A 20,577-nucleotide genomic window follows, 5' to 3' on the forward strand; every position below is an offset into this window, starting at 1 on the left:
TATCTACTGTTCGTATTGGTTTCTTGAGTTTTATGTTTGACGTGTAAAAGCATTCCTGAATTTATTTTGTAATTATTATTATTATTATTATGTTTGGATTTCAGTCTTTAAAATATCAGAATAAATATAAATAAATACATTTTCCTGTCTGTCTGGATCCATCATTTTCAAATATTAATCAGATAGCATGATCAGTTATACAATAATTGAGTAATTTCTTGGAGAGACACGTTTTACCTTTACTTGAGTAAACGTATGTTGAAGTAGTGCTACTTTTATTTGAGTAGAACTTTTGAGTACTACACCAACCTCTGATCAGCAGCAACCAATCATGGATTTTCAACCAAGACAATAAAAATAAGAATTAAAAGACTGTAACATAAGGGCAAATATACAGCATAAGAAAAAAATGTAGTTATTAGACAGGTGTCCAACTGAGTAGGGTCATTTTCTAGGTCTTCATGCTAAATAATTTCCAAAAAGTACAAAATGTACCTGAATAATTATAAAAACATAAAAACAATGAAATGCAAGAGTATGAAAAAATTATAAATAACATCAGGAATGCAAACACTTAATGAACTTGAGTGTAGTTGATCAAAAAGTCTAAAGCTGCTGGGAGAATGCATCAGTCTGTCAGTAGATGGCGCTGCATCAGTAAACTCCTTTAGATCCAGAATGAGAAACAAACTCCTTCCCAGGTTCATGGAAAACAACAGTTTCTTTTTAAAGGTAACTGCTGAGGTCCTGACATTGTCTTAGCACACCTGAATACCACAGCTGCAACCTGACAAAACTGCAGCATTTGTAAAATACTTCATGAATGTTAATGCTTATTAACAAAAAAAATAAAAAATACTTTCCCTCTTTCAATAGCAGTATGAAGTTCAGACTTAGCTTTGGCTAAATAAACGTCGACACATTTATTTTTTGCCGTTTCTGCCATTTCCCCCCTAGTTTCTTGGAAACGCATCTGCTAGAGGAAAAACGAGAACAGAAAGTAAGATGAACTCAGTGAAAAGCAAAAAGGTTGTGACAAATTTTCTTATGGCTCTGACACTTTTACCACCTGATAATAAAACAACAACCTGGTGTTATTTTGGATTAAAATAAAAAGTAGAACAAAGCAACTTCAGTCAACCATTTCAAATAGCCATGTGACACGAGCTTCTGAAATTCTTTCAAAATTTAAATTACATGTTGAAGGAAGAAGACTGAAATGTTTTTTTCACAAGTCCCCTTAGTATTTTTATGGGTGCAGAATGTATTTTATCTTAGTCAGCTGACTGCTTTGCTCTGTTTGCGAGGATGAGCTAAATGTTTTTTATCAGATAAGAGGAAATATAACATACATCTTTCATATAGTTTTGGATAAATTACACTGTAGAATTGATATCCCTGTCTCTTTATAATACATGCCCATCTTTAGGCATGTATTGTAAAGTTGACTGACAATGAAATTCTCTAAAATCCCTGCCAAATGGACAAAGCCACTTGTAAGGGTAAAAAATGGATTTTTAATTAACTTATCTGAGTTTCTTTTAACTCTGAGGAAACTTTACACCATTCTACTCCCAGTCAAGCAGTGTCAGAGAGAATGAAGTTCTGGTGTCACAAAGTGAGAACAGCAGCCAGACGTAAAACTGACGAATATCTTGTTTGGAGTCTTTTATTTAGTCATTAGTGAATACAAAACTGCAAAACCAACCATGTCAGTAATCCACAATGTAAGAGAGCACAGTGAGATTCTGACATCAAATCCAGCTGGATGTGGTTCCGAACCATTTCTAAAAATCATTCACATTTTTCATAAAGGAATCATCAAACAGGAGTAAATATTATAATACCAACAGAGTGAGAATCAGTACATAATCCAACATGTTTAACATCAGCATTTTCTTAGCAGATAAAAGACACATTTAATACTTTGTCTCAGAACACAGTTTGGAGTCTGCCTTTATATGCCGGCCATCTTTTACACGTTGGTTAAAAAGGTTTAGCATTCCTCACAACTGTTGCCCCTTTCAGGTCATAATTTCAATCTGTATTCTAGCAGCTCTGCCTGATCAGATTAACAGAGAGGTTAGGGGACAAGCTGTGCTGTTGATATTGCTCCACCACTGCTACACCTATGATCTGACTCAGCATAGCCATAAAGGTGATGTGACAGTATGCCACGCCCCTTTGGTTCAGACTGCTCTGAAAACATTCATTGATCCATGATCCTGCCAGTTTGACTTACAGCTGATCTGTGAATGGGGAGGGAAGTTGTGATTATTACAAAACTCTGATCTGAAAGAGGTTCCAATTGATCTATGTGGCACATGAGACTTTTAGTTTACTCACCTCCAAAACATACAAATACATCAAGAAATAGCCCTCTACACTGACACCACCAACAGAACAGATTAAGTAGATGAAGTCTGAAAAGCATTCAGATTAAAAAAGTAACAGTCTCACTCCCACAGATATGACAAAACCTTGGTAAAATAAAACTTTTTAAACTGTAACTTAACCTCCTCTAAATAAATCAATATATTAAATCTGATAAAGTTAGCTGAAGGTTATGTAGGTTAAATGTATATGTGTTGTACGAGTGTGGCTGCAGGCCCAACATGCCAGTGTGGGCCTGTCCCAGCAGGAAGTCTCTGCTAATTCTGCCAGTTTTGCAAACAGCAGCAAACTGAAATACCGATCAAGCCTAAGCGTGTCGGCTTTGGACCAACCATTAGCTGCTGGCATCACGTTCCTTTAAGAGAAATCACATGAACATACACATGCATGCATCCTCTGACATGCTCAGACTGAACAAATGGGACTTCCTGTTTGGAAAGTCCCTGAAGAGAGTGTGATGTGTGTGAGCTGGACCGCTCAGCCCTCCAGTGAGAGTGCACAGGACATTCAGAGGACAGAGTGCTGCTTCCCGTCTGACTCCAGTGAGTCAGACGGGAAGCAGCACTGTTGGTAACAGATATGTTGGTAACATATCTGTGCCAACAGTTAACACCTGTTGGCACAGATATTAAGTACCTGTTGGCACTCTGGTCTGCCAACAGGTACTGGTCACATCATCACCAGATCTGGTCAGAGCAGATCAGGTAAGGACCTGAAGGACTCCAGCAGGGGACTGGTTAACACCAGCAGACCCTGCATCCAGAACCAACTGGGTTAGTTTGGAGCCTCTAGGCCGAGTCGGACCCCGATGACTCAGTCGGACTCTGAAGGTAGAATTGGGACCCTGAAGACTGAGTCTGACCCTAAAACTTGGACCCAGATGGCCTAGTCAGGAGCCAGCAGGCAACTTCATCGTCCGACTCGACCATGAAGACCGAGTCAGTCTTCATGGTCCGGGACTCGGCCGTTGAGGTAGACCCTGACGGCCGAGTCCCAATTCAGGCCTTGGCGGCCAAGTCAGACCTTGAAGACCGAGTCAGGACCTGGCGGGTGAGTCAAAGCCTGACAGTTAAGTTGGGAGTGTGTTGGTCCCTACTGACCTGTCTGCAGTGGGTCGGCCTGGTCTCCCTGTTCTCACTGGGTACTCCAGTTTCCTCCCACTGTCTAAACACAAACCACTCTCAACTTTCCTCAGGTAGGTGTGTGTGGGGGGGTGGGGGTGCGCATGTGTGTGTGTTTCTTCGTCTGTGTTGTCGAGTGACAAACTGATGACCAGTCCATCTTTCAGGCTGGGATGGGTTTTAGTTATCTGGGTTTGATTTATGGGGCTATTATCACCACTATCCCTATACACAACACACAATACACACATCACCCGGCAAAGTTAAGAACTGTGGCTCTCAAAAGTTTACACGCTCCTGTTAAAAAGTTAAAATATCAAAATGAAACCATGATAAATTGTTTCCAAACTTTTTACATCTTCAATGTAAATAAGGCCTCTATAATTCATCTGCAAATGTTATTGGAGGGGAGGGGGGGCAGGGATGAAAGTGTGTGTGTGTGTGTGTGTGTGTGTGTGTGGGGAGGGGGGGGGGGGGGGGGGGGGGGGGAATAAAACGTTAAAAAGGACAAATAACCTGACATAAGTGGACACACGCTGATCTAATTCTTGTAACCCAACAGCATGATCCAGTCTCCGGTAGGAGTCTCTACAGCAGCAGCATCTTCACTTAGCAATATTTACCTTGACAGCCTGGATCTGAACTCTGTCAGCCAATTCCAAAACATTGTGTCTCATAGTTTATACTTCAGTTGATCTGGATGGATGCTTGGACTTGGCAGCAGAGACCTGAAGGTTTTGGGTAAAGGTTGACTGCTAAATGGATCTGTCACCCTTTCAAAAATCCCGCTGCCATCTAAAGAAAAGCAACCCCACAGTATGATGCTGCCACCTCTATGCTTCACTGGTGTTCTTTTGGTGATGCTCTCCATCCGTGGAAAATTCAGGAGACAGCTGAAGTCACAACATACAGCTCCAGTAGTGAGCTTCAGGTAAATGTTTCAAATGTCAGAACACTCCTGCTAGTACAGCTGAGCTGCATCAGGTTCATCAGATCATGTCAGTGTTGTTTAGTGGATCAAAAGGTGCACAAAACAAACATTTAGTTTAACATGATGCACACTTACAAACAAGCTACTGAAGATTTCTCCACCAACTGATGTATATTTACCATTGAACTGTACAGTATGTATGTCTCATTAGTGGTAGAAACTGTTTTACCATTATTTTTTTACATATGTGTTGATGTAAATGTAAAACACTGTTAATTCCACAGCACTGTGTATATTTTGATATCCACAATAATTTCCACTTAGAGTGCACATAAGATCATATAACATTGGATTTCTTGAGTAAAAGATCAAGTTATGTGCCAGTCTAGCACAGATAATAGCTGTGGATATGTCAGAGGTGAGGATTCTGGGTTAGTCTGGCTGTCTGCAGAGGGCTGAGTGTGTCCTGAGGCGAGCTGCATGGTTCCTTTCCTCTGGATGCAGCTGGGTTTATGTGTTAGCCAGCAGCTGGCCAGGCGGACGCAGGAACACCACCATCACTGTGATGTTATCGCTGGACCCTGCCGCCTTGGCATCACCTACCAATCTCTCAGCAACTTTGTGTCCCACTCTATCTTCAGCGTGGTCTGGTGGAAGACTCCCTCCAGTTTCAGAGTCATCAGCACCCCGGAGCGCCTCAGCAACCAGATCTGGGACCTCGGAAGGTTTGACGGCATCAAAGAAGCCATCACACGCTAGCAGCACATAATCCTCGTTCCCCGACAGCTGGATGGTTGAAGAATCAGCGTCCCCAGACACATACGGCTTCTGGTCGAAGTCGCCTGGATTTAGGGATGTGAATGGGATTAGCAGCTCGGAGCAAACTCACAGCACATCAGGCAGACAGAAAAGCCTCTTCACTGAGGAAGCTTTCATTGGCTCACTTTGTTTCCCACACAGAGCCTCTTCAGGCTTCTTCAGCAATGAAAACTGGAGAAGTTCATTCTGAGGCTGAAAAAGCTCAGCAGTGCCACCTCCTGGTTATTATTAAAGTTTTTAGAATGAGTGCATTGTTAATAGTTTGAAGGTGTTGTGCACTCCACTTTAACACTTCAGTTGCTGTTTAATGCAGGGAAGTTATTTCTGTCTGAACTGCCCAAGTTCCAAATTGTTAAAGAGGAATACTTATAAAAATATACATAGTTTTACACCTTAAATATTAAGTCTGTTGTTTATATCTCATATTAAGACTTGTCTCTAAATGAAAAGTTAAAGGATAGTTCAGACTTTTTGCTGCGAGATTCTGTGACGTCATTATTAGGTTCTACCACCTGAGGTAAAAAATGTCATTTTACTGTGAGCATGTCGGAAAGAAAATCCTTTTTCAGAGTGGTGAAAGCCAACACATCATCTGTTTAATCTGACTTGACTTTTAAAACAACTCAAGCTGATAAATTTCAGATCATTGGGATTTAACACTATGTTAACAGAGATTAACAGTCTACAGTTTCACAGCAGAGCATTGCTGCAGTTGGTGCTGCATGTTAAGCCAAGTAATGTCTGTATTCCTGTGTGAAGCTAGGTTAATTGAGGTTTCCAGCTGCATCAATCCACCAAATCAGATACAAGCCGTCAGTCAAAACTGAGTTAACTTTTGTGCCATTTTCAACAACATGGTACATTTTCAACAACATAGTCACAACCATAGCAAAAGCTTTTTCTAAGTGTTTTGTAGCTTGGCACAATTCTGTGTTCTGTGTTCTGATTGGTTGAGGATGTCTTACCAATGGCTCTGGAGACAGCATAGGTGCCATTAACTCGCCAGCAACCCATGAAGGTGATACAACCCCCAAGATCTTCTATTCTCTGTTTTTCATCCTGTAAAAAAGAGAACAGAAATAACATGAACATCTGACTCCTGCAGTAATGTGTCTGTATGCTGGTTTAAACTGTTTAACCTTTGACCCCAAACAGGTCAGAAAAAATTAGGAGAAAATGTGGCCATTCAATGAGGCTTAGTGAAAATAAAGTCTTTACCTTATTCAGGAGCAAACACCTCATCAATAATCAAACTGTTTTCCTGATGATGAAAATACTAAACATTGCAAGTTATTTTGTCTAATAAGAATACAAATAAACCACCAATTTAATTTAATGATAATGTTTTGTTTTCTTTGTGCGCCTGCTGGTGTGAGGAGGCAGGTCCTTTCAAACTAGCACTTAGCTTAAAGTGCTAGTGTAAAGGGGTCCTGAACCCCTTTACAGGCATCTAGGACCCACTTCTGAACAATAACTTTTCTACCTCAACACCTCAAAAAGAGGATTTAATAGCCAAAACATTCATAAATGCAATAAATGTTGTTTAGATGTGGAACTACATGCTCTGTGTTTGTGTAGAAAACAGATGGCTCAGTGAAAATGTGAGAATTTTTCACACTTAGAAGTAGCTGCTGTAACTACTATCACATTGTCATTGACTACGTGAGAGTAGTAAATGACGGGACAGTATTCTCTTCAGAAAGGAAAGGAATTCAAAGACTTCTAAGGTCACTGTTGTTAGAAAGATTGAAAAATAAATTCCTAATTGTTTCAAATTTAAAACTTGACTGATTCAGTACTGTATTATTTAACTACATGACAACCAGAAACAGGCTGAGATAGTGTCAGTGACTGTGTCTCAGATGTTATTGTTGGATCTGTCCCACATCCCATATTTGGAATATGAGCTCTTGCCTTCTTGTAGAAGGTACATAATCCCAAAAAAATAAACTACATTTTTTAAAACTCTCTTTGGTACATCACATTTTTTTAATCAAAATTTTAAATAGTATGGAAGGTGTGCAGTAACCTGGGTAATCTGTTATTGTTTTCAATCTGTGTGTGGTCTACGTTTTTAGCTGTTTATATGTATTGCATGTTATTGTTATTGTTTGTTTGGGCAGCAGCAACTATTCAGTGCACACCCTTGAGTCCATTATAAATTTCTCCTAGGGACAAAAATGTATACTCAATTCCATTCTATTATACCAGTGTCATTTGTTGGCATGGCAGGAAACAAAGCAGGAAGAATTAGCAGAACATGTACCTCTCTCTCTGGTTTGTGGGGCTCCATGAGTGTAACAACCTGTCCCTTTCTAACCAACATTGCCTGAGAGTCTCCGAGCCAAGCCACAGTCAACTGCTGACCGTGAATCAGAACGGCCACTCCTGTGCTCCCACTCCGCAGACGCTGTTGACACAAAACTCCACATATAGATTCATCTGAAGCATACAGTGTAGTTCATGGAGTGAAAACAACAGCTTGTAGAACATTACTATACCTCTCTCTTGGCTTTGCGTCTGAACATGTCGTCTGTGTTGTTGAAGGCAGTTTTAAAAGCCATGCCTGTGTTACTCTGCAGCATCTCCTGTTTGCTCAGAGCAACATGGAGGTGAGTGGCAGCGTAAACGGCAGCATCCACTCCCCCGTGACCGTCGAACACAGCATAGTAGGCCCGCTCCACTCCATCCTAGATCAGGATCACAGTCAGGCTGAGTGACAATGGAGAACACTGGCAAAGCAGTGTTTACTTTTCAGGGTGTTTACCTGAATGCCGAAGAGCTGGTTGAATTCAGCCAGCGCCACATGTTTGTCCTCCATCTTCCTCCTTGTGTTCTTGATGGCATGAAGAGAACACTGAAAGCTGGGAGAAGGAAAGGAGGAGGGGAGCTCCTGGTTCCATCTGAGTGCTACACCTATCAGATGGTTCAGGAAGAGCCGCTGGACTGCTTCCGACTCGAGTACTGGAAGTAGAGCAGAGCCAAGAATAAAAATTTGAATAAATAGCATAGAACTGCACCAAACAAATATATTAGTAATTGACTATTCCATCAATTATTATGTAGATTAATCAAGTAATCAGATAAAAAGTTTAACATTCTGCAGATTTTTCATTTACCCAATCAAGTCTTTTCATACAGTATTAGAAATGCAGATAAACAAATAATTGAATTATTTTTTAAAATAAGACAATAAACATTTTCCCACCGAAAATAAAAAAATAAAAAAAAAACACTATGAATTCTTCACCTTTTGTAGCAAGGGATGCATCTGTAGCTAAAAGAATTATCCCAATATTGACATGTGAAAGCTCAGGCCTTTCTGCTCAGCTTAACATCAACTCAACTCAGATCAACTTACAGTGTAGGACTGATCTGGTCATTAATTAATGATTCATAATTGGAAAGTAAAAGATGCTTAATAGGAGATACAAACAATTCCAATGGGGAGGTTTTGGATAGAACACATTTACATGCAATTAGGGTTTTCATCTTAAAAGCAAAACGTATATACCTTTGTGTAGTTTTGACTTACTTACTGCCCTGAGTATGTTGTTCTTTCACCAAGTGGCATTCATTTTTTGAGTCTTTATATTACAGCCAGATAATGATCATTCTGACTAATCGCTTCAGTCCTAAAATAATACCCCATTCTTATTTTTGCTACTTATAGCAGGCAACTAAAAGAACAACTTACAGACAACTTTTTCCTCATCTTCCAGGTTTGCTTGAGCTTCCTGTGGACAGTGAAATGGCGACAGGTCGTCCTTCAGAAGCTGGGCGACCGCTGCTTGGCAAAGGAGGATCCTGAGGCCTGAGGGAGCTCCCCTGAATCACAGACATGCACATTCAAATCAAGTTCTGAACTTGGGCAACAAACAGCTGGGCAGATAAATGGACATAAAGCCCAGAATAGAAATAGGTTTGTTCCAGAGAAATCTAGACCCTGAAGAAGTTTTATCAATAAGAAGCAGCAGGTAAAGTCAACAGTGAAATAAGTCATCTATCAGTCCTGGTCCTTTACAAAATGTCATATCTTTGAAAAGAAAACCGAGTTTAGGAAGCAGGAAGCAGGCAAAACAATGGTGTTTCTGTAGACAGGATATGAGCTCTTCCTGAGAGGGTAAAGTGGAAAACATGTGGGCATGTCAGAAAGCACATGAGCTTGTGATATATTCTCTAAATGTTATATAATTATTTTACTCATTGTTTTCCAACTAAGGACTAATCAGTTGCACCGTTGTCAACAAGCAGCACCTCTTCAGTGTGAAAAATTCTTATTCCTTAAAGACAACTTAAAAGTTGGCTTAACTTCCACAGATGGAGGCAACATATGCTGCTGCTACCACAAGATGGCATTAAGACACCATCTTGTTTGGTGTTAGCTACTCTTTTTCAAAAGACGGAAGAGTGAGAGACCCTACCAGCAAAGAAAACATTCAGGCTCAGGTGGTGCTGCTAGGTCGTTCCGCTCATTACTGATCTCACTTGGCTTCATAAACTATCCTCAATAATCAAAGAAATGAAAACTAAGAAACTCAACCAGAGTTTCTTTTTTGATTCACCAATCCAAAGACAAAAAAACAAGGTAGGTTGGAATGATGGAATAAAAAACAAAAACTAAAAATCACTGGGACCCATTAACTAAATTCCACAAGTATTCCTAAACATATTTAGTTTCTTTTATTCACTTTGTTTCTGCCACAATATTATTCATGTCAGCATTCAATAAAGGTTCTATGTATATGGCAATTTATGCAAATTAGATTTTAGCTATTTATAGGACAGCCAATAAGCAATCAAGAAAAGGTAACTTTATTCATGAAGTACCATTTATACACAAGTAGGGCTAATCAATCATTATTCTATCGATCAGATAAAAAATTGACACATTCTGCAGATTTATCAATTAACCACTTCGGCCTTGTCTATGCAATATTAGAAATACACTAAAAGATGCAAATAAACAAATAAATCACTTTTTAAGGTAATAAAATAGACCTTTTATTACCTAAAATCTAATAACAGCAATCCTAACGCTTGATCATTTGGAACAAAGAATGAATCTACAACTTAAAGAACACTTTTAGCATCAACATGTGAAGAGCTCAGGCATTTCTGTAGCCTGAATATCAATACATTGTAGGGCTGATCTGTTGACTAGTTCTTAGATTAATCATTTAATAATTGAATAGTGAAAGGTGGATAATAAGAGTTTTTTTTGTTTTTGTTTTCAAGAATTTGAACCAGGTGAAGCTAAAACTTGTCGCATGATGAGTTTCGGAACGAAAACAGAGCAGTTTTTTTTTTTTATCATAATGAAAAATGTATACATTTTTGTACAGTTTTGTTTTAATTACTGCTCTGAGTTCAGTAGTAATTAAAAGGCCATTTGTTCAGCAAACCGTTTGTCCATGTTGATAACATAAAGCATGTTCTCTGCCAGCTCTGCTGATGGCAAATGTTTCTGAGGTTTAGAGAAGTTAACATCTGACTTTTTCCTTTGCGGGACAATAAAAACTATTTCTAATAAATCTATTAATCTCTTTACCTTAAACCCAAAATATCCAAAAAGGTCGCCAGCATTTCAATATCAGACAGAGGTTAAAAGTTAAAACAGACAGAACAGACCAGCTTTGTTGTTTTCTGTTCAGCCTTCCTGTTACCAGCTGAAAAGTCGGAATCTTCTCAAAAAGGAAAAGCATACATCACGTCACTTTATATTCTGACTGTTTACATAGCATGAGTAGCTTTTCTTTTAGAACTGTAATGGCTTCCCCCTGCAGAGTTAACAGTGGATCATTAATGAGCAGTGCAAGGGAGAGCTGCTAAAGTATGTGAAGAATGCAACACACAGACATGTACACATAGGACTGGTGGATAAAGGAGTTAGGTAAATAAAAAAAAAGCTCAGGGAATCTAACATTCTCTGTCTAACCAGGGGTGTGATGTGTAGGCTTCATGTCTGAAGTGTATTTAACAAATTTAAAAATGAAAGCTAGCTTTTAAAGAGATGGAAAATGTCATCCTAAAAGGTTTGAGAGATAAAGTATTTTAAAAGGTCTTCATAACTTGGTGTGGTGTAGTGTCATAAGCATGGTGGATGAATGTTACAAGCAACAGTAGATTTGGATGTGATTTCAATAGTATTGACATACAAGGCAAAGTCAGGAATTCAGAGTATATATGAATGCTGATATATACTTCAGGAAATGGGAGGTTTGTTCAAAAAACTTGGATAGTCCTCTTGAAACCATTCTTCAAGAGGAGTGCAAAGGGTTATGGTGCCTATTACCCACAATGAGTATGCAGGATGTGTGGATAGGACCCAGTATAGCCCCTCTTAGAGACAGCGGGGCCAAATAAAGAAACACAACTTGTGCTTCTGCGCTTTGATCCCATCTTAACGATAAGACTCAGGTCCTCCCAGTGGCTTCCTGCAGCAGCATGCATGCAAGCTCCAAAACTGTTATCTATCAGTTTATCTAACTATTATCTAACTATCTGCTATCTGTCTATATATGATGTTGAAGGTAGCAAAGCTAAATTCCCCAGTTGGCATGAGTAACAAACAGCAGGTATTGAGGTCCAAGCCAAAAGAATGAATGAAGTGTATATCCATACCGAGCAGCCAGCAGCCTCTGGCCCAGCTCCAGGCTCTCTCCTTGCAGCTCCTCCAGTGAGACTCTCTGACTCAGGGAGCTGACCGGCAGAGGAGCGTCTTCTTTCAGAGCAGCAGGGAATTCCTCCACAAGCTTCTTCAGGAAGCACTGGGCCTCCTCTTCCTCCATTCCAGCCGCTTGGGATCTCTGCAATCTGATGAACAGCTGATCAAGAAAAATGACTTTACTGAACATGTTTAGGTCGAAGACATGTAGACATTCATCATATATAACAAAAAGTTGTATTTTCTTTGCTAAATATATGATGACAGTAAACTAGCAAATAGCCAAAAGTATGCTTCAGTTCAGTGACGATAGTAACTCCAAATGTAAGGATTTATTAATCATGTGTATTACTAAAATATATTATTATTTTTACAAGTAAATTGCACCATTACATAAGCAGGTACAGAGGTGGAAACATGGCTTTAATCATAGACTAAGTATAAACTGAAATATGAATACAAAACAAACCATATCTGTGTAAAAAATAATTTTGTGTAATGTAGAAAAAACATGGTTATTACTTTGATGTTACAAATTAATAACTTCACTAAAATGACCCAACAACATATATGTTGGTTAAACTGGTAAATCTATGTTACACACTAAAACAACAATTGTCCAACCCAAGTTTTCCCAACTTAAAGATGGGAAATAAGTTACAATGGGGAGACGGTCCTGCATCGCCCATTAGAGCAGCAGGGCTGAGCTCAAATCATCTGAGCTTGATGTCTCTCTATTAGAGCTTAATCTTCAGAAACCCCCGTTTCCTGGGAAGATTCTGTGAAATGACAAAAACTTGATAAACAACTTTCAAGCAGTTTTGTGGAGCAGATCAATTGCCGGGTGGTTCATATTGCTATTAAAAATAAATCGCAACCAGGTCGGCATGCAGGAAAAGGAAGTCATGTTGCTTTTTTTTTTTTTTTTTTACTTTTAAACACAAGCTTCCGTAAATAACCCAGCAGAGAGCCAGCCAACACCTTTCAAAGTGAGCGTGATGCTCTCCCGTGTCGGAAATCAGTTTTGAAAATTTTAAAGTGTCCTTAGAAAACAACAAAGGGCGTCCTTAAGTTCTCGCTGTGGTTATAAGGTGAGCGAACTAAAGATGGATAAGTAACGGTATAGTTGAATCTGCCTTAAACAGAGAAGAAAGCTGGAGAAACTCGACGAGCGGAATACGGACACCTTAGAATGTTTCTTTAAACATATGGTTGGTCATGTTCACCCAGAATTGTTTCGTCAGAAGCTAAAAACTCTAATGGGTGCAGAAATGCTCATTTTAACCCAAACACAAAGTTGTGTTTTCGTCTTACCCTGAGATGGACACAGTTCCTTTGTAGAATAGTGGTACAGAAACACGCCCTTCAGCTACACGGAGACGAGAGGAGATTTATTTACCACGCTGCCTACTTCCACTATCCGCAGGGACGATGAAAACATCTGAACTGAGCGAGTACTATCCATGGTGTTTACAGATCTGCAAAAAAGCTCCGCTTTACGTTGGATCCTTCGTCTGAGAAGGACCTCGTCGCAGCAAACAGTAAGGGGTGGGGGCAGACCAATACCATATTTGGAAATGGGACCATTGCACTCCGGAAGTGAAGATGGCGCTATTTTCTATATTATCCGCTGCCTCCCTTTTTTATTTTCTTTTGAAATCTGTGATATTTTCACCTGTAGGAAGTGGTACAAGACAATTGTTGAGTGTTTTCACTTTTCCATCTCCCCGGTTGGTATGGATACATGAGCTACAGACTAACAGACACATTTTTTAAGAATACTTTCAATGGCAGGTAAAATAGCTGGTAAATAGTGGTGAAACCTAGAACAATTCTGTCTCAACTGTTTGCTGAAAGAGTGTGGAAGACCTCCAGGAACATTTTAGCAGATAGAATCCATCCTTTTTCATGAGTTTGAACCTCTGAGCTCAGGAAGGCGTTATTGGTGTCTCTCTGACAACTAAGAACATCAATATGATGTCATTTAGTCACAGTGTAAAAACCATTAACAAAACTACATGACAACATTTGGGGCATGCAAAGTGTTGTCATGTTGCTTGTGGTAACCTGTTTTCGAGTTAGACGGTGCCATAACAACCTAACCTGTGTACAGGAGAAGAGGACTGGCCTGTCCTTTTTCCACAGTTCTGGAGTCAGAAAGAAAAAGAGAGAAAGGCAGCAAATTCAAGCTGCATGAGGTTCAGCATTACGTTTCACAGTCAGTGATGATTTCATATGCTGCTGTAGGTCCAGTGTGTTTTAGAGCCACATGCTGCGTGCTTTGGTAAAATGATTAACATACTGGACACATGGATCAATAAAGACAAAAAACTGCTGGCCATACTACTGGCAGCCAGTAAGATAGCCATCACGAGGAAATGGCTAAAACCAGAACCACCCAATTTGGATGAAATTGTTTACCAGATTTATGTTATGGAAAAGATTTCTTTTTCCCTCCAAGTTGAAAAAGGCTAATTTTATAAGGTCTGGACCAAATGGAGTGAGAATGTAAAACCATTTAGATCTGACTAAATTTGACTGTACTTGTGAGTTATGTGTCCTGCCCTTTTATGTTCTTATGGTTTTTATTGCTCAAAGTGGTGCAATCCCCATTTTTGTTAAATTTTGTTTATTTTTGTTATCATTCACAACTAAAATTAGTAATAGAAAATACCAGAAAGGCAGTATTAGACAAAATCACTTGGACTCTCTTCTTCTATCCTCATGTATGACCTTAAATGGGTAAAGCTGTAATTAATAAATATGATGGAAATCTGTCTTTCTTAATAAAATAATAATGATAATAAAAAAAATTGTTAATATAAAAGATGACCTGAATGGGTCCTGAGTGCAAGTACTGTGTAGTAGGATGGGATATTAGTGCATGTTTCGGTTTTAAAAATCTGTTATTTATTGGTCTAATGTACTAATGCAGTTTTCCAAGACACTGAATTTTAGGTTTTCATTAGCTCTAATTAAGACAGATGCTGCCCAATCACTTAAGCTATTCAAATCTAAAACATCATCTCAATATAATCTCAGTGCTAAACATTTCTAAAAACATATTTGTTCAAAGAAGTTCCATGATTGATGAGAAATTTCTGAAACACGTCAAAGATGAGTGACTAGAATAACACTTTGCACCATGTCTGATGGTTAAATAACCTGAATAACAGATTCAAAACATTATTATCTATATTGTTGAGCTCATTATTCAGCTCATTTATTTCTGAATAAATTGCTATTTATTCATCAACTTATCAATAAAAGTTTTACTAATTTAAAATGTTGCTTTATATATAGTTGTTTTTAACCAAAATGTGATGAATCATTTACAGACCCTGAAATTAACTCGATTAGGAATCTTCATATGACCACCAGGTCTAATCAATCATAATCGAAATGAACAAAAACAAACACTTGAAATATATCATTCTGTCAAATAAATATGAGTTTCACTCCACATGATTAGCATTTTATTAACTAGTATATTGTTGTTTTTATGTATATTTATGCTGTGACCTAACTGTTTTTAAAACAACTTGTTCAATACAACAATAATGATACAGATGAATCTAACATGACTTCATTTGCAGAGCTAATTAATTTGCAGATATCTACTGAGTGTTTACTGTCTTACTGATGAACACAATGTTATAGAAGAGATAGTTCTCACTAATCACAGATGCCGCATCTTTTTTTGACTGAACAAAGATTTCCAGATGTCTGCCTTCAACCCTGTGCTATTTCTTCCTGTGTGCGGGCTAAGGCACATATGCATGCGACAGTAATGTTCTCAAATTCTACAGAGTAGCTGGGTAGGGGGAAGCAGGCTGAGTTTTTCCTCAGAACAGGCATCCTAAGGGTAACGGGGATGGTCTCTAGTCCCAAGGCACTGTTGCAGCTCCCGCCAGAGTGGCTATCCTGGCACCTGGCCTCATAGATCACCTGAGGTTCTCGGTTTAAGTCAATTTTCTTTCTGTTGACAGAATAAAAACAAGAAAAGCATAAAATATTTTTTCATCCTATGAAAGGTCTTTGGCAGGTAACATCAATTTGCATATAAACAGTGTCAGATGAGATCAGATACGTCTTGTCTCTTATCTTTTATTGTTATAATTTAAGGCTTGAGGAATTGAAAATCATGAGTCAAATGGTGATAATTTCTAAAATTTTACATGCATTGTAATGTGGACATTATATTCTAAAGTCATGTCACATGACATAAACACAAAAAATAATAATCTGCTCCACTTCTCACAGAAAAAGAACTGTGTACTGTGGAGCATAAAATGACACCAGAATCTAAGTAAATATTTTATTTTATTTTTTTTACTTCTGCTTTTCGCCTCTCAGAGTCCATTCGCTACCCCAATTTTTACAGTTCATGCTAGCAGCATCCACTGTCTTTGGTGTAAAAGTGTCATGTGCAAGTAAGTTAGGTTTACCCAACTGGGGTGATGTTGCAATACGGAAGATAAGGGACAATATTAATTTGCATAAATAAAATATTAGATTTAAAGTGAAAGATTGCATTCGATCTAATCACTTACCATTAGTTGTTTTAAAATATCGTGTTTTGTAAATACAATGAAACCCTCTTGTGTTCAGCATAAAAACATAGTTTTAAATAGTAATTTAAACAGCCTTGCAAATAACTGTTTAACTGAAAAAAGTGAACAAACTATGACTGCTTGATCTTTTTTGTTTTTGTATAAAAACTGCCATGTTTGACTTTACTGTTCTTAAATCTGACTTTTTAAAATAAAGTTTAGTGGGTTAAATTTGCTAGGTTTGTTTAATTAATCCTTTGAAACATAAACATTTTTAATGATTCAATTACTTAACTGAGTCATGTCAACTGGTTCCACTAAACTAGTTATTTAACTTGAACATGAGAATATGAAGCTCTATCAACAAAATCCAAGAACTCAACAATGTTGAATAAATTGAACTAAACTGGCATAAGTAGATTCTATTAACATCTTGTAAATTTAACTTCACAGCATTAAATTTAACAAACTTAAGTCTGGATTTACTATTTGAATCTATTTGTCTTTTCTTTAATGATTATATTGAAAGTAAATGTGTAATACTCTTTAAATTGAATTAACTAGGTTTAGTGAAACCAGCTGACATAACTTGGTTTAGCAAATTCAACATTTCATTTCTTAGAGTGAAATGTGCTCAGCAAAATTATAAAAATTATGCAATATCATTTCTCATGTAAAACCAAGTTGTCCGTGGCTTTTAGTAAAGACAGAAGCAATATTTCATGCCTGCCAAATTGGGAAGGGTTCCAAATTATTTGGAATTCATTGTTTCAGAGGCAGAAAAAATAATTGCCAAGTGCACTCAGATTCTTCAGGCTTCAGTAAACATTTAAATTTAAATTTCTTGGGATTATAACCTTTTCCACAACTCAGCAAAAGACAACATACTATAAAAACACACTCACTGGTAAACCCAGGTTGCAAGGCTGCGTGTATTGATATCTCCGGGAAGGTTAGTCATCTGGCTGTAGTAGTCTTTCAAGGTGTAGGTGCACAATGTTTCTCCAATACACTGGTTGCTCAGTGGCATGGCCACACACTGGTGGAGGATCAGCAGGCACAGCAGGAAGATACACAGCTGCTACATACACACAACAACCAAGACTGTATGACTGTATGAATTCCAAAGGAAGAAAACAGTAACCACATCAAATTTCAACATGTGACAATTGAATTAGGCTCCAACACCCCTCAGCAAAATGACTTATTAACAAGTAACAAACCACCCCAGTATTTGATCTGTGGCAAAAAATCTGTAAATGTTGATCATGTCGGTTTTATTTTAAACTCATTTATAAACTGTATGTAATGCTGCCAAGATAGTTCCATGCTCTAATTAACTGGCTGGCAGAGAGGGCCAATCAGGCTGTGGATGCCTCTTACCCAGAGGTAAGGGCTCCAACTCCTCATCTGGAAATGACAACCAAGATACTTTCACTTACACAGCAGTCTAAAAAAGGAGCTCAAAAAAGATTTCCATGTTTTCCTAGAACATTTTACTGAGAATTTCTAAAAAAAAAAACAAACCCAAAAAACTATCCAACAAAACGCATGAAACTGGAATGATTTGCTGTGGGGTTCCTATTTCCACATGTCACAACTACAATTTGTCTTAAAAGACAGAACATTTGAATTCATGTTATTTAATTTACTTATCTATTAAGTTTTATTGGATACTAATGTGAAGTCGTTATAATTACAATCCTCAAACAGGTACATTTCTTACCTGAAATTTTTCCATGATGTAAGCCCAACTTCTGTTTCTTTCAGATCTTTATCAGTTGTTGGCTTTGAACTTATGCCTGGCACCAGTTTGGAACCTGTGCCTGGACCTTCCTCTATTTATATGCCACGGTCTTGTCATTATGACTCCAAATCTGATCAGATTGGTTGAGGTATTGATGAGAACGAGTAGGCTGGACTTTACGTGTTCCAAAACTTAGGACAAGATGTGAGGACATATTAGTCACCCTCCTTGTGCTTTTTCTGTTATTAGCATTTAGCCTTGATGGTGTACTTTTATGCTAATAAAAAGTTATGGCAGCATATGCTGATGAGGCCATGTAACTGAGTGGAGTCCCCTTCATCCAACAGTATTTCGACCTCCTATCAAGTGTTCATGTGTGAGTCATCAGATTGTTCAGTTCTATATACAGTAGAACTGTATCAAATTTAATTTATAATGGACATGTACACATTCACACATAAACATACACACAAACACTACAGCCATGCCCAAAAATTGGATAGAAACATTGCTTTTCAGGGTTTAGCTGATGTTTGTGTACAATTTTGAATGGTGTCCTGTTGAATAGTGTTATTTTGAAAGTTTGAAAGAGGTTGCACAGTGGAGAAGTTGGTACCGAATCCTGGCTTGTAGTTTTGTATGGAATTTGTATCTTGCCTTTTGCATGATTTCTTTCTTGGTACTGTAGCTTTCTCCCATAGTCCAAGCTAATGATATTTGGTTTATTGGTTATCCTTAATTGTCCTTAGGTGTGAGGGTTTATAGTTGCCTGACCTGCATGTGTTCCCCTGTGATGGAGCAACCTGTCCTGGGAATACCCTACCGATTGCCCAATAACCACATGTGACAGGTAACGCATCCTGACTGATGGTATTCTGATCCTAACAGTGGTTGAAGTTGACCATAAGGTGATGGCCTCTGTTTCTCAACCTGGTTTTGGGAAGTTGAACACAGTCTTTCAGTGAGGTGAAGATATAGGTCCCAAATGTTTCTGCTCTGATCCTTGAGCCCGTTTTCACCTTTGCCTTGTGTCACTGTGCAGAGCTCCACAATCAGTGGTAGGCTGTACAAAGTAGCATTTACTCCGTTATGTTTATTTGAGGAAATGCTTGCATTATGTTTTTTATATTTACTTGAGTAAATTTTTTTAAAGCAATGCTACTCTTATCGGAGAGTAGCATAGCATTTGGTGAGGATTGGCTAATTTACCCAATCCTCACCGAAATGTTAGGAAACATACTGATGATCAACCAACTGACACTTGTTTTGTTATAAGAAGCCAAGTTTGGTATGATCGTTTACACATGGAAAAACTGTGATTCAGCCCCCTGTCCATGAAGAGAAACAAGCACACGTGAACTGAAAAGTTGGGTGCCATTTAAATGAAAACTAGAAAATAACTGATAAAACAGAAACACACAAAAAACTAAATCCCAACCCAAAACCTAGAGACCATGTCATTGTTGTCCAACTGGGTAACCCTTTCGCGAAACAACAACAAACAAACAAACAAAAAAAAGTAAACTGACCAATAACATTTAGGCTTTGGCCATACATGTGCCCACCCCCACAGACTCACACAGATGTGGGCTACGTGCAAGGTGTTTTGACACAAATGATCTTTTTTTCTCCACAATTTTAATAGTAAAGAGGGTTAGATAAAAAAAAAATCCAAAAACTATTCTTATCTTTTTTTACTAAAAGGAAAATGTCAAGGTACGCACAGTGGTACAGTAGTAGCAGCTTCAGGCACCCCTGTTTGGGCTCATCTGCAGAAACTGGACAAGTAAAGAGGAAGGCTATAGCAGTGGAAAAAAACACAAGAAAGAATGCCATGGTCAATGATTTATGTGTTGCAACAACGTTACAAAAAACTCCATTTCACGTTTCTCTGTGGATGTCCTCAAATGTGGGCTTTCATATGACCCTTTCAACTTCCTCTCCCTGTCTGTTTATATGTAACACATGGCACCGAAAGTAAATGCAAGATGGAAACAGATGACATTGAAGCAAAATGTGCCAGGAGTACAAATAAATGTAGAAGTTTAAAATAAAAACGATTTTCTATAAATATTTTAGGAAATGAAACAAAATCTATTAGAAATAAATTAATTTGATTTTTAAAAAAAATACTAGGTTATTTAATGGTATTTAAAAGTATATGTATGTGTGTGTGTATGTGTATGCATGTGCATATACATATATGTGTTTGTGTGTGTGCGTGTGAATTTGCACAATGCACACCATTAAGGTGAGTATTATTAAATTCGCTCTGTGTATCATCGATGAGCACACTCCAGTCCGGTAGGTGGCGGTAAATGTCGGTTGCCATCCGCCAATAAAAC

The 20,577-nt window shown here is 38.2% G+C and overlaps 1 protein-coding gene across 2 annotated transcripts; it reads right to left on the reverse strand.

The window, feature by feature from the left end:
• Positions 1–4,669: 4,669 nt before the first annotated feature.
• ppm1f (protein phosphatase, Mg2+/Mn2+ dependent, 1F) lies at positions 4,670–13,598 on the reverse strand. 2 transcript variants are annotated; one of them, XM_032577913.1, is made up of 8 exons: positions 13,247–13,598; positions 11,890–12,092; positions 8,963–9,093; positions 8,033–8,229; positions 7,767–7,955; positions 7,532–7,675; positions 6,231–6,324; positions 4,670–5,288 (listed from the first exon to the last, which is right to left on the reverse strand). In XM_032577913.1, exons 2-8 carry the CDS (start codon positions 12,054–12,056, stop codon positions 4,957–4,959), a joined length of 1,254 nt encoding a protein of 417 aa, XP_032433804.1. In that variant the 5' UTR covers positions 12,057–12,092; positions 13,247–13,598; the 3' UTR covers positions 4,670–4,956. The 2 variants fall into 2 exon arrangements, with proteins under 2 accessions (XP_032433804.1, XP_032433803.1); XM_032577912.1 differs by having other exon boundaries at positions 11,890–12,081; positions 13,247–13,503.
• Between the last annotated feature and the right edge of the window lie 6,979 nt (positions 13,599–20,577).

This window comes from Xiphophorus hellerii, chromosome 12 (genome assembly GCF_003331165.1).
Source record: "Xiphophorus hellerii strain 12219 chromosome 12, Xiphophorus_hellerii-4.1, whole genome shotgun sequence".
NCBI lineage: Eukaryota > Metazoa > Chordata > Actinopteri > Cyprinodontiformes > Poeciliidae > Xiphophorus > Xiphophorus hellerii.